Here is a 13,489-nt window from a genome sequence, read left to right as displayed (position 1 = left end):
AACACCCAGAAAAACACCACCCCCAAAGCCCCACAACTCCTAAACCCCTTTCTGTAACCCTGAATCTGTTACATCAGAAGCACTGGTTATTGCTCAACATGTAAAAAATCCATAAAACTATACCCACCTTTCTGCAGCACAACTTCTGTTTTAATGCAACAGGGTCTTTTCCTCCCTTACAGCTTTCACACTGACAAGTGGCTTAAACACTCTTTCTGCAGTTCAGCACATGCATGAACCAACAGACAGCAAAAAACCCAAGGGATGTGCTAGCCTTAATACAAACAAAGCCCAAGGAATGTTTGAATAGCTTGAGCAAGAAGCTTAGTGTTTCTAAAAGTAAATACTCAAAGTGCAGGAAACTATTTCTTTTACACAAATAATTAGCTGAGTAGGTACTACACTACCAGCAGCATTCTGGCATGCTGATATAAAGAAGATAAAGCATCCAGCCATCCAGATTAAAAAATTCCTTAGCAATTCAGAGCTCAAAGATTTATTCTCATGATGACAAGTTTCTCTCTCACCCTGATGACTATTTCAGGCACTTTATTCAATCTGTCTTGTTTTAATAGTTTCTTTTTGCAGGTGTTGCATCATTTCTGACACTGAACACTCAGCATTCTGTTTCTAGTCAAACCCAGGCTAAAACTCTCTCTGCTACAGAAATCAGTCTAAGGTACATAATCCACAGTATATACATGCAGTATAGCCCTGTGGCACTCACCAAGACATTTGCTAGAATAAAGAAGTGGCTTGTAGTGAAGATGTTTTTATAGACATGTTTTGAAACTGGTATGCTGGCAGAAATACATAAACCTTACAGCTAAATTAAAAGTCTCAAATGTACCCAGCCCAACCCTACTGATAGAGACAACTTTTTTGCCCTACAGACAGCAGAAATGGATAGGAAGGAAGAGGGCTGAAGCCTGGCTTAACACAGGGTTTTCTACAGTCTGGATAAGCCGAGTTATCACAAAGAACACGCCTGTGTGCGCTATGAAAAATAAATCCTCTACTGTTATGTTCCAGTATTACATCTTTGCAGTTCACAGAAACGTACTGTTGTATCAGCAGTCATCTCCTCCTAGACAGCTTCAGTTGAGAGCCAGATTCTGAAAATATTTGACAAGGCTTCATAAATCTAAGCAAATGCAGGTCACTCTGACTTTAGCCCATACTTGCTTTGTAACTCATTCTTTCAACTTCACTAGCTGTGAGCTACTGCTTACAGAAGCAGCACAGCGGTGCACAGAGGCAGTCTGAAACTCACAGCATGCTCCTATTTCTTTAATTAGCTGACAAATAAAATCTTATCCAAGCCTGTGCTGAAAATTTGTTTTGCTTGCCATTCCTCTGAAACTCGAGAAGGCAGAGACTTACTGACATGTTATTTAGTCATGTCGCCTTGAGGCAGTTTTTTTCCCCCCTTTCAGAAAAGATCATGTTTCACTATCAGAACTCATCACACTCCCCATCAGCAAAATCAATGTAGAAGTCAGCACCTAACATGTAATTGGTTACAGTAGTGAATGATGACCCATGTACAGCTTGCCCAGTGCTTCTGGAATGTGAAAAACTTCTCATCTGTCTTTGTTCAATGACGACAGCTATTTCTGTTATCATTCCATGCCCTAAATACCACACAGATTAAACAGGTCCCAAAAATGCAGACACATTACTTTCTGATAAACATCATATCACTTTCTTGCAATTTTGAGGCGATTTTGGCAAAATTATGGAAGTGCTTTGTATTCTGGTATCTACCTCAGCTACCTTGGAGAGAATAAAAGAACTGGAACTTTTTTTTTAATAACAAAACAGTTAAGTTTAAATAAGTCACACCAGTGGTTATGAATTTCAATAATTTAATGCTAACCCAAAGTACAAAGTGTGAAAGTCAGTGTCTCATTTACATTGGTCTTAAAAAAGAAATCCAGATAAAGTGTTTACACTGCAGCAGATTTCAGTATTAGCACCTTGAAGTGAAGGTCTCGAAGTGTTAAGACAATATGGCAACACTGGTATGACGCTAAGTACAAACATAAACCATGTAACAGCATGTTTTCACCTTTCTATGTTTGAAAAAAGTTACTTTAAAAGTACATTAAAAACAGAAGTTGTTCAGTGTATTCACAGTCTGAGTAGAGACGGAATCAAGTGCTGGAGTAGAAAAGAGAAAGATGAATGATTCCAAGGCAATTATATTGCAAGTCCAAAGGCACTGACAATACAGTACATGGTCTTATTCTCCCATCTCACAGTGCAGGTTCCTACAAATACAAAAAAGGGTTTCAGAGACAGAAGAAAGTTACAGTCATTAAATGTATGCCCCTATATGCATGTTTGTAATTGTTCACATTAAGAATCTTAAGAATAAAGTTTTCACAACAGCTAAGCACTCCATGTAGAGCAAAGTTAGCATGGCAATCAAGTAGCAAAAATACCAAACTATGCTATTACTCCAAAATGATAGAATTTGGAAAAAAGAAAAGTACGCTGCCTAGTCTTAAGGGGACTAGCATTAAAGTTGCAAGCTGAAAAATCGAACAGTTGTGCTCCTTACCATCACTGGAGTTGTCCCAGAAGCAAGAGCTTGCTGTATGTAGCCCAGCACCATTCTTCTGCATAATCACACAGGTCACTGTTAGTCGGTAAAGAAGCTTTTATTAATTTATCACTAGCATTAACATATAGCTACATTTTTGCTTAGCATAGTACATACATACATATGCATATAAACTTGTTTATGAGTAGTTTACAGACACGGTTCTTGCTAAGATCTTCCCCCACCCACTATCCATCAGTGCACTTGCCTGTGCCAACTTCAACAGGAAAGAGAAAGTTGTGCTCACCAATATACTTGAAAGGCTTCCCCAGCTTTGTGAGCTGGTTTAGTGTTTGTTCCACCACACTGGTTGTCCACTGGTTCACTTTGCTGTGCTGGTAGGCATTGCCACCTATTGCACTTTCTATGGCCTATTTGGCAACAAACACGTAAAATAAGTTGCACTGTTGTCAATCTAGCAGGCACCCATTAACCTACTCCAACATGGAACACTGAAGATGAGACCCCATACCCACAGAAAAAATCCTACATACTGCCTGGCCATACTGATTGTTGGAAGTGTTTTCAATTATTAAAAAATTGCAGGTTAGAGATTGAACCATGGGGAAATTATCATAAATCCTACCCTCTCTTCATTTTGTGATATTTTGATTATTTGCAATTCCTATTCCAATGTCCTGAAGCCAGAGTTATGAAAAGAGTCTTGCATTTAAACAATCTTGAAGAGACTGAAAAAATGCACACAACAACAGCTCGCTCACACACGTTCTTCTATGGAAATAAACTTCTGATTTTTCAGCAGAATAATTTTTAGGAAACAAAACCCCAAATAAAAATCAAAAGACCCATGTAGTTGCTGGTTACTAATAGAGCAGAAGCCTTCAGCCAAATAATCCATTTTACTTACAAGAATAGTTTCCCCTTTGAAATACAAACAAAAGTACAGTAAAGCTGCATGGTTTTCACTGATATATTTTTTCCTCAGAGAAATTATTTTAAAAAATAATCACAAAATTATTTCAGATTCAGAAGAGACAGGAGCATGTATTAAAGCATGTGTATTCAGTTTACAAAATCTGACCAAAACAGTTGTTTTGCAACAAGAGAAAGACTGCACTAGTTTGCTCTACAAGAGGAATCCTGGACACAAAAACCAAACCCTTATGGGAATTTTCTGAACAGGACATTAATGTTTCTTAGCAACAAGAACAGTTTGATAATTTCAAACAAACATGAACTCATCTTGGAAGAAAAGCATCTTAAAAGAACACAGTAACGTTCATATGCAGACGGCCTATAAAAACCCCTGTAAAATTACTGAAACAGAAAATCTCTCTCTAATTCTAACAGGGATACAATGCAATCAAGATGAACATACAAAATTATTTTAATTATCTTTTAGATTTGTAATACATATCACAACTAAAGCTAGGTATCATTTCTATTTAAAATATGTAATTGGTTACACTTTGACAGCAACCTATCTAGAAATCTATAACATATCAGTTATTGGATTTGCTTGAATGCCTTTTAGCACACAGCATACAACATACTATACTTTCACACCAATAAAACTAAAATATTAGTTTACCTCTTTAATGATGGCACTGACTTCATCAACAACAAAAGTAGTCTAAAAAAAAAGTAGAATTTGAAATAATCAGTGGATACATTCTTATGTTTACAGAGTTCAGGCTTTGTTAACATGCACTAGGAGCTTAATGTATGCTTTCCAGAGTCCTTACAGTCAGAAGATACTGAATCTTCCTTTGCTTGCTCATACATACTCTGGCTCCCTGAACCCAGTCAAGTTAACATTCTTAGCAAAGTAATGAAAACTAGCAGATGAACTAATATTAGCTGGCCTTTTGAGCCAAAGTTTTAAAATTTTAACTTGAGAGTATTTTAAAATAGTATGTATAGCAGTTTTGTATATATATATTCTCATTTTACAATAAGCATTAATGTCTGTGATTCATGGTGGGGTTGCAGAGAGAACCTCAAGCGTGCAGGCACAGCTTGCAGTTAATCAGAAATGACATCTCCAAGGCACTGATGCGGGCAAAACACCAATTCACAGCTCAAGGAAAAGCTGTCAGGCCAATTTCAGCCAGGGATAAGAAGAAAACTGTCTCCTGGAAACCAAAAGGCAGTTTCAGTTCTGTCTAGCTCACTGAACTTCTCGCCACCTTCAGCCTTCTCTTGGGGCCTGGGGAGAAGAGAGTAAGCAAGTGGAATGGGGACAGAGAAAGCCCCAATATTTTACTAACCTTAAAACTACTACCCATTTTTTGTATGGTTAGTTGGCTTCCCTGTTTCAGTCCCTCAGCTATTGCTACCTCCATATAAGGTGGTTACAACCAGTCGCCCAAACAGAGGGGTCCTGCTGGGCGACAGCCGGGTTGACACCACACTCGTACTGCTGGTACTGCACAGCCTCACCACACAAATCAGAGGGAAGGAATCAAGCACAATACTTGCACATAACAGCAAACTCATTAATTTCAGAAGACTGAATAATTACTTCAAAATTAACCTCATCAAGCCTATGTTGACTGAGTCGTCACTGGGAGGTCTGTCAGCTTCTCCAGCTGGCAAGGCGGATACCAGCACAATCTGGGTGTACAGGCAGGACACAGTTACACCTGCTCAGGAGAATCTCAACACCATGTTCATAAACCTTTGGTCAGAAGTTGAATGGTCTGTCAGGTTCAATGACACACAACATCCAGAGACACATGAGCAGCCGAGTGTTCTCCCCAGTAAAAAAAACAGCATGCCACAGGAGACACACAGGCAATGCATTTTCTGTAACTGTTCAGATGCACTTGCTCACACACTTCACCATTTTTTAAAAACTTCTATGTCTTGTAGCAAACTGTCTTTTATTTTCAGCTTTGATTTAATTTTTCATTTTTTTACTTACATTTTAATATACCTCATTTCACAGTACTGAATATTACAAATGCCATGTCTATGCCATGTCTATTACAAATGCTATGTCTAACATGCACCACTGTATTTAACCAAATAAGAACTGTAATCATCAAAATATCCTTTCCCATAGAACATAAGTTAAGAATACACGTGAGACATTCTAGCAGACATGAAGCTGTCAGGCAAGCTGATAAACCATATAGAGATTTTGCTTTACAAAGTCTAGCAGTCTGCTCAGAAACACTTTTAGTGAGCACAAACACAGTTCACCAAAGTAAACTGAATTAAATACAGCACAAGTTCTCAAATGTATTTATATAATTAATTTGTACTGAAACAAGAAGGGAAGAGCCATAGACAGATTTGAGAATTTGGTTCTAGAGTTGCTGTTACTTCCTGACCTTTTCCCTGTTTTGGGATGAGAGTGTGTACGTGTTTAGATGCACGACAAAACAGAACATAAAGTCCCCACATCCAGCTTTGTGTGCTGTAACCGAGTTGCCAAATAACACAAGAGTGCTCCACCCTTTAATAAGATAATATAAACACTTTTTGTATTATAAAATAAAGAGGGAAAAAATTAGAAGTTTTGTGATTTGTCTGAACTGTTCCTTGGACCCAAGGAAAGCAAGTGCAATGTTTCCAATACCTTGTTTAAAAGGGGCATTCCCAGGCAACAAATGCAAATTGCAAAGCATCATTTTTGAGTAATTCTGAAGACATTTTTGAAGACAGCTATAAGAATGATGTTCAAGGATGTTAATTTGAATTCTTTTTAAAATATCTGCAACTGTATAACACAGGCCAGGCCCAGCAATCAGGACAAGGCTTTTCGAATAGCACAAGCCTGACACACCTTTGCCCCTCACGGTGCTTTGCTATTGTCTGACCAAGTCACAGTGCAGCTGCTTAAGAACAATGCAGCAAATTGTCGCAGCTCTGAAAAACTGTCCCTCTGCAAGAGCAACATTCACTGGGTAGTCATTTAGTATGATAAAGACCTTCAATTTATCCAATTTTGTGTCTTCCGTTAAGGGATATAGTGTCTCATCAGTGCACGTGTAACATGCAGACTATCTGCTTGAACTCTTCTTTCTACACAAAAATAGCTTATTTGAGTCTTCCACTGCTCTAAGCCGTAGTAGTAAACCGTCTACCACAGCACACTGCTTCATCCTGTCGCTGAAGCCAGAAACCATGACACCCGTCGAGCAGTTTCTCTCTGATTTGCAGCAGCAACTTTCGGGAGAGAGAAGCGGGCATGGGGGTGAACGCCCAGAGCACACCCGACACGCAGACACGGGGCTGGCTCACCGACCCGGCCGGCACCCACATCAATTCGCACGGCCAGAGGGACAGCGAGCTCCCGGGACGGCTCCGTCCCGCCCGGCGGGCAGCAGCCCTGGGCAGCCGGGCGGCAGGAACAAAGGCTGGGCCCGCCTGCAGCCGTTGCTCAGGACGCGCGGCTCAGAGACGCCGCCAGCGCCCGGCGTCACCCCGAGCAAGGGCGGCAGGGCGTCGGCGCGATGGGCGCCGGGAAGGCTCCCGAAACCCCCAGGCCCTTCCGGGGGAGATCGAGGGGTGGGGTCCGGAGCGGACAGGTATCGCCTAAGACCCTCCCGCAGCCTCCCGAAAGGAGAAGCCCCGAAGCTGCGTCCCCCCGGGTGCGTTACCTCCTCCGCCGACTGGAAATCGTCCATGTTCCCGCTGGAGCCCCTCACGCCTCAACCGACACCCCGGCACCGCCCCCCACTCACCACGCGCCGGCCGCTGCTCGCAGTGCGCCTGCGCCCCCGGCCCCCCGCCCGCCTCAGCCTGCGGCGCTCTGGGCGCGTGCGCAGTGCTGCCCGCAGGGCCCGGCAGCCGGGGCCGCGCGGTTCTGCACGCCTCGCGTGGGCTCCGCACAGCTGACAGTGCGCCTGCGCGCTCCTGAGCCCCCCACCCCACGCACCCCCTCCCCCGGCCGCCCGCGGCTGTCCTAACGCCTGCGCAATGCGCTCGCCGCGCGCGTAGCAACGGGGAGCGCGGCGGTTGCTGCTGGTGTAGCCCGGCGGCCGCCAATATGGCGGGGTTGCCATAGTGACGGCGCGGCGGGGAGATGCCGCTCACGCCCCGGGGCCCGGAGTAGACAGAGAGGAAGCTACTTGTTATGGTTGTGTTTTTCACACAGATAGCTTGCCCCTTGTGAGCGGTGGGCGCGCCTGCCGAGAGGTGGATCCCAGAGGTCCTGCACTGGGAAGGAGCATCTGTATCTTGTTTCTGGAAACAGAGATTGAGAACAAGGCCTGAGTATGTCATGTACACCCAGGAACTGAAGAATACATTAAAAGACATGATCAATATGTGTATCCTTGGAGTTCTAAGCAGACCCCATTATTTTTAGCAGCCAGAATCAGAATCCAGACAATGAAATTAAAGGGCATGCTTTTCACATTTTATGGGTTTTGTATGTGCAGTGTTTGCACATTGCCCAGACTGCTGGTGATACCAACCTCTGAGAGATCATGTAAACAACAGAAGATGCTGTTCAAGTCCAGAGTGGCCTGGATGAACTGCAGAAATAGTCCAAGCCGAGAAGAAAACAACTTATGGGGGCAAGCGCAAAGGCCTGCACTGAAGCAGGAACAACCGGCTCTGTAAATGCAGGCAGGGCAGGACCAGCTCACTCAGTAGCTGTTCCATAGACAAGAGAGTAGGGAGGTGTGTTAAGTACAATTTACCTCAATTTGTCATATGGTGCTGTTAAAAATGAGCGTAAATGGACAAATAGCTTGCAGGATGTGGGGAGCACCATTTCCATTGCACTCTCTGCAATAAGGCCTCACAAGGACCAAATACTGGTCCAGCTTTAACTGCTGTGTTTCAAGAAGTTTGAGGGAGTTGCAGCCTCAGGGCCTGGGTGCATGGACAGGCCTCAGCTGCCCTGGTCAGCCTCAGCATTGACTTCCACCCCTGTGCCCTCTGCTCCGGGCCTGCCTCTGTGCTGGACCTCAGCCCTACGTTTTCGCCTTGTTCCCAGTCCTGCGGCAGGCCCTGCCTCTGGTTTCTCCTGAAGAAGATGACCATGACCCATCACCTCACTTTGGGACTGTGTGGGCACCCTGCAGGCAGCACTTGCCCTGCCCTCCCACTGGGATGTGGCAGCGCTGCAGCTGGGTGCTGAGCTCGCCCTCGGCCCCACTTGGAGCCCTGTTCTCACTGGGACAAAACAGTGGGGCCTGTGGGAAGGCTGAACAAGTGGTACTTGTTTATGCAAAAGAATAAAAGGCTATAACTTGGTTGTATTCTTAGGATATATAGAATACTGTAGCAGTTTTCCAGGTACAAGAGTGAGAGGGAAAAAGACCATGAGTTAAAAGTGTGGCAATTAGGGCTTTGGTTAAGTATTAGGGGAAAGCTGATGGTGGGGCTAAAGTTCCTCAGCCTGGATTTGTGGTACTACTAATCCATCCTCAGGTTCTTTCTGGTCTTTCATTTAAAGTTTTGCCTAAAATGAAGACCTAAGTCATCCAAATATTATCTGATTAGTATTGCTCTATGCCCCACTAACAGTTGCTTTCTCTTCAGTGATGCAGTTGAAGGTGATTAAATTTGACATACACAGGTGGAAATGTTTGAACCTATTTAACTTAATGAGCTTATAAAATTGCAGGCTGTTCAATTTTGCCATGTGAATATAATTGTAGTGCTTTGTTTAATTTTAATTAAAAGTAATAATTCTTAAAACACCCAAAACATTAATAAGGGCTTCTGCATTGTAAATGCAGTTTATCTGGTAGAATCAGGAACAAGAAAGGAGACTGACTTGCAAAACCAGCCTCTCTTCTTCTTTACCAGACTTTGAAAAAAATTGGAAGTAATTTTGGACTTCACTATTTACACTTGGTTCTGTAATAGACTGAATTGGGATATCCAATCCAAATGATGTTTAAACTTTTAATTGTTATCTGAGATCAGATTTCCAGTTGTGAGGTAAAATAATTTTATTCTTTTCACAGACGCATAAAAAATGAATTCTTTTGTACTTTGATCTACAGTAATTGCTTTGTCATTCAGACCTGAATATAAAACTTTTTTGTTTCCAAGAAAGAACAGTTTACAATACAAAGGGAGTTTTCTGTGTGAGTCCTGAGGGCATTGAGGTTAGTAGTATTTTCACATCTATAGTATCAGAAAAAGAAATGATGTAGAACTCAAAGCCACTTCTCTTCCTGTGCGTGGCTTGAAGACAGCATATTTTGATGGTATCTGTCAGCTTTTATAGTTTCTTGTGCTGAGTCCCTTATTGATGTTAGAAAAATGAGCAACTTCTCTTTGATTGCTTGTTGCTCTTACTGGTAACAAAATCGGGGAGTTGGCAAAAAGTGTTGTAACACTAGAGCTCTTCTTTGAGTGTGTTTGCTTTTGGCTGTTTTGGGGATGCTCCTCTGTATATACGTCAGTTTAATTTTGGTGCACAAAGGAAGGAAAAGGGGAGGAGAACAGCCACCAGTTTTCTTTAAGAAAAGATAAATAAGTAATAAGAGTGCTGCTCATCTCTTAAAAGCAGTTTATTTCCATACATATTTTCTTCAATGGCTGCTGAGAAGGTAAGGACATTGTTTTTATCTATTCTACATGATATTGTGCAGGGAGAGGCATTTTTAAAGTGGTGGATGGTGTTTTAAACTGCAAGGATTTCATGGAAAGACCACAACTGGAACTTAAGTGTTTGTGTTGGTTTTGGGGTGTTTTTTGTTTGTTTTTACTTTAGGTGCTGGGATGTTATTAAAATCACAAGATCTAACTTTGGTAAAATATTATCAAAGAACTTATAAGTAGTTTGCATGTTTGTATGCAAGGATGTGGAAATTCAACTGTTGCAGCCAGGTAGTATAAAATAATGCTTGCAATTTTCTTAATTAAGAATAAATTTATATGATTGGCCTCTGCGGAATAGAAAATAGCCACAAATTACAGTAGTTTTTGTGATGATTTTTACTTTGCACCTTCTTAATCGGGGTCCTAGCTACTGATGTATTACGTCAATCTTCTGTGGTAATGGATGAAGTGATCCAGTGATCTCAAGTCAATGAAGGCTATGACTTTAGAAGATCAGTTTATATATACTTATTTAATTGTCATTGTTTTGCTAATGCTTAAGGATTTGAAAGGAGACCAATAACACATTACATGCAAAATTGCGTTGAGAAAAAGCTTGCTAAGTTATGCATTTCTAAGTTCGAAAACTTAAAAAATAAGCTCTCTTTTGCAAACAATTTTTTTCTTAGGTAGGATGTAACTACATACTATTTTAGTCTGATATAAAAGAGAAAGAGTGGTCTTCTGCGGTTGCACTGCATGCATGCAAGTCTCCCTCTCCTAAGGCATGTCCATGTTGGTCGTCCTGTCTTCTTTATCATGGCTTTGAAACTTCAGATGGTATTTTTCAAAAAGCTACTGATCCACCTGCTAGGTGCCTGACACTTGGTTATTTTAAATACATAGTTTAAAATAATGCTTGAACAAAATATTTTATGTGACCTTTGTGCTGAAAAGGGAGAAGTGTTATGGTATTTACTGAAGAGCTTGCTGTTGCTTTTGGTTTTGCATAGAACAAGCTTGGCTTTGAGGTTAGCTGACTGTAAAACAGCTAGCTGGCTTGATTCAGTGAGTAAACGTGAAAGGAGGGCATCTGTGAAGGTTTTTGAGATTGTTTTTTCCTTTCAAGGAGGATCATTACTGAAAACACTACTTCTTTATTACTGCCAAAAATCTAACCTAATGCAGATAGCTTAGCTGCTAGGAAAGCTCTTTTGCAACAGTGGGGAGCTTTTCAGTCCAATGTGAACACATCTGCAAAATGATTACAAGCTCAAGTCTATTGTGGGGCACAAGGATTATCTCCCATTTTGGAGGATACAGTATTTAATTTCTTTAAGCTATCTCATCATTAAGCTAGATTTTGAGCTGTCTTTGAATGTGCAAGAAAACAATGACAAAACATTCTGAGCTTAAACTGAAGATTGGGAAAAAACCTCTGACCTGGAGATATCAAATAGCAACTATTTCTGTGTTTGCTTAACTTCAGATGTTGTTCTTAGTAACTGTTTTACAGTGGCACATTCTTAATGGCTCTGTAAGATGCTCACGTATTTTCCTTAAGATCACTCGAGTGGTTTTATTGGATCCATTTAATAATGACTGTCATGAATTTGCTAGCCCTTACTGATGCTTCAGTGGGATTTTCTGATGATGTTGTAGTTATACTAACCTTTGAAAATCCTAGGAGTTTACAGAAAACATAAATTTTGCTGTAATGGGTGTTTGGGTATCCTGTTTATTGCAGAGGTCCCTGCATTTGTACTGACTGCTCTTTCAGATTGTATTGACTTAATGTAATTTGAAGACTCTGAACATGCTCAGCAGTTCTGGGAGGTATTATTGAGGTAAAAGATGAAAGCAGGTGAAGTATGCGGGGGCCTTTGAAGATGACATATTGTGTTAAAAAGTTGCTCAGGCTTTTTAGGTTTCAACTGAGTAATTTCCTGTGAAATTGCAGTTGGTAAGGAAATAAAATATGATTATGCCTATATCTGTCTCTTTTGTTTCCACAGGAAACCAATTTTTTTTTTCTCTTTGTTAACAGTGCTCTATGAAATGCTTTGTCCTTTTGGTGTCTATTGAAGGGTTTCACGAAAGATATAAAAGCATGGAATGCATACTGTTTATAAATACAAATTATCACCTCCTGCTTTCTCTGTGTGAAATTAAGTAACTTAATTGAGGCAAGCTGTATATAAAGTAATTTCCTGCACTTACAAAAATACATTGTCTCTATATATCTGAAGTGCTGTTGTTGTGGTGGGTGCTTTTTTGTTTGTTTGGGGTTTTTGTTTATTTCAATTTAAACTTAAAACTCAAGATGTTTTAAAATAATGATCCAGCAATGTAGATAGTTGTTGAGCTTCTCAGCTCAGGTCCATTAGTGAAGCATCAGTAACTGCCCTGGGAAATCTTTACCCTTCTGTCCTAGTGTTTAGATGTTCTGCCTAGACCCTGACTATATGGATTTAGTTCAGATTAAGTTTGAAACATTTAATCAGTTTTTATATACACATCTTTGGTATTTAGTGTACCATTAGTGGAACAGTCTTACCATTCTTGCAATACACACTGGACAGTATTATTAAAACTCGATATGGTGTGTAAACTGAATTAGACTAAATACTAATATTCTTTCTCTGCTTCACTGTGAAGTATATTACAATTATTTTCTATTTTATTGTGAGTTTTACAAAAGTGAAGGTCACAGAATATATTCAAAATACAGTTGTGAGTCTGTTTTAATTAATTATATATAATTTGTACATTAACATCAATAATTTGGGGCAAAAATTGTTAGTGCACTGAGCTGGAAATAATATATATCTTAACTCTTTAGTGTTTGTGTGTATTAACAAAGATAATACCATTGTTGGATATCAAACTGTTTATCTAGACTCAACAGACGTAGGCAGTTGATTGAAGTGACTCTTAGAGGGTGTCTTGCCCTCTTTTCTCTGAGGCTTGAGAAGGTGTTTTGTTTTTTCAGTGAGATGAGATTAGAAAAGGCCATTTCTGTTTCAGCTGGTATGGCTTTTCCAGTTGTGGGGCCTGTAAGCCTGTGTTCAAAACTGACTTTAGCTTCTTTATGGGTTGTTTTATGTTGACTACACAAAGAATGTGAAGGTACGTGATCGAGTGTTAATGGGCAATATGGTGAGACTAACTGAAGAACAGAACTGTCTTGAAACCTCTCCTGTATCTAAATTAGTGTACAGAAGGTCTGACTGTAGCAAAATGTAGTCTTCACATGTTATTTGAAATGTCCCAAAGAAGTGAGGAGAAGGGATAATAACGTGTTGTGTTGTTTTGTTTTTTTTTTTCCCTAGGCCTGGAAATCCCAAATCTACAAGACCAAATAAAACAAACTGATCCCCCCGCTCCTTTTCATCATCTTTT

The 13,489-nt window shown here is 40.7% G+C and overlaps 1 protein-coding gene across 2 annotated transcripts; it reads right to left on the bottom strand.

Annotated features, from left to right (window-relative positions):
- Positions 1 to 2,170: 2,170 nt before the first annotated feature.
- On the bottom strand, positions 2,171 to 7,206 carry DYNLT1 (dynein light chain Tctex-type 1; the record flags this gene model as incomplete). 2 transcript variants are annotated; one of them, XM_080341865.1, is made up of 5 exons in its annotated part: positions 2,171 to 2,273; positions 2,567 to 2,644; positions 2,856 to 2,979; positions 4,161 to 4,202; positions 7,180 to 7,206. In XM_080341865.1, the coding sequence occupies 5 exons, from the start codon at positions 7,204 to 7,206 to the stop codon at positions 2,203 to 2,205; spliced, it is 342 nt and encodes a 113-aa protein (XP_080197991.1). In that variant the 3' UTR covers positions 2,171 to 2,202. The 2 variants fall into 2 exon arrangements, with proteins under 2 accessions (XP_080197991.1, XP_080197992.1); XM_080341866.1 differs by lacking the exon at positions 4,161 to 4,202.
- Between the last annotated feature and the right edge of the window lie 6,283 nt (positions 7,207 to 13,489).

Source organism: Nesoenas mayeri, assembly GCF_963082525.1.
Source record: "Nesoenas mayeri genome assembly, chromosome: 3".
Taxonomy (NCBI): domain Eukaryota; kingdom Metazoa; phylum Chordata; class Aves; order Columbiformes; family Columbidae; genus Nesoenas; species Nesoenas mayeri.
Note: the sequence above shows the minus strand (reverse complement) of the source record. Positions and strands in the feature narration are given on the sequence as shown.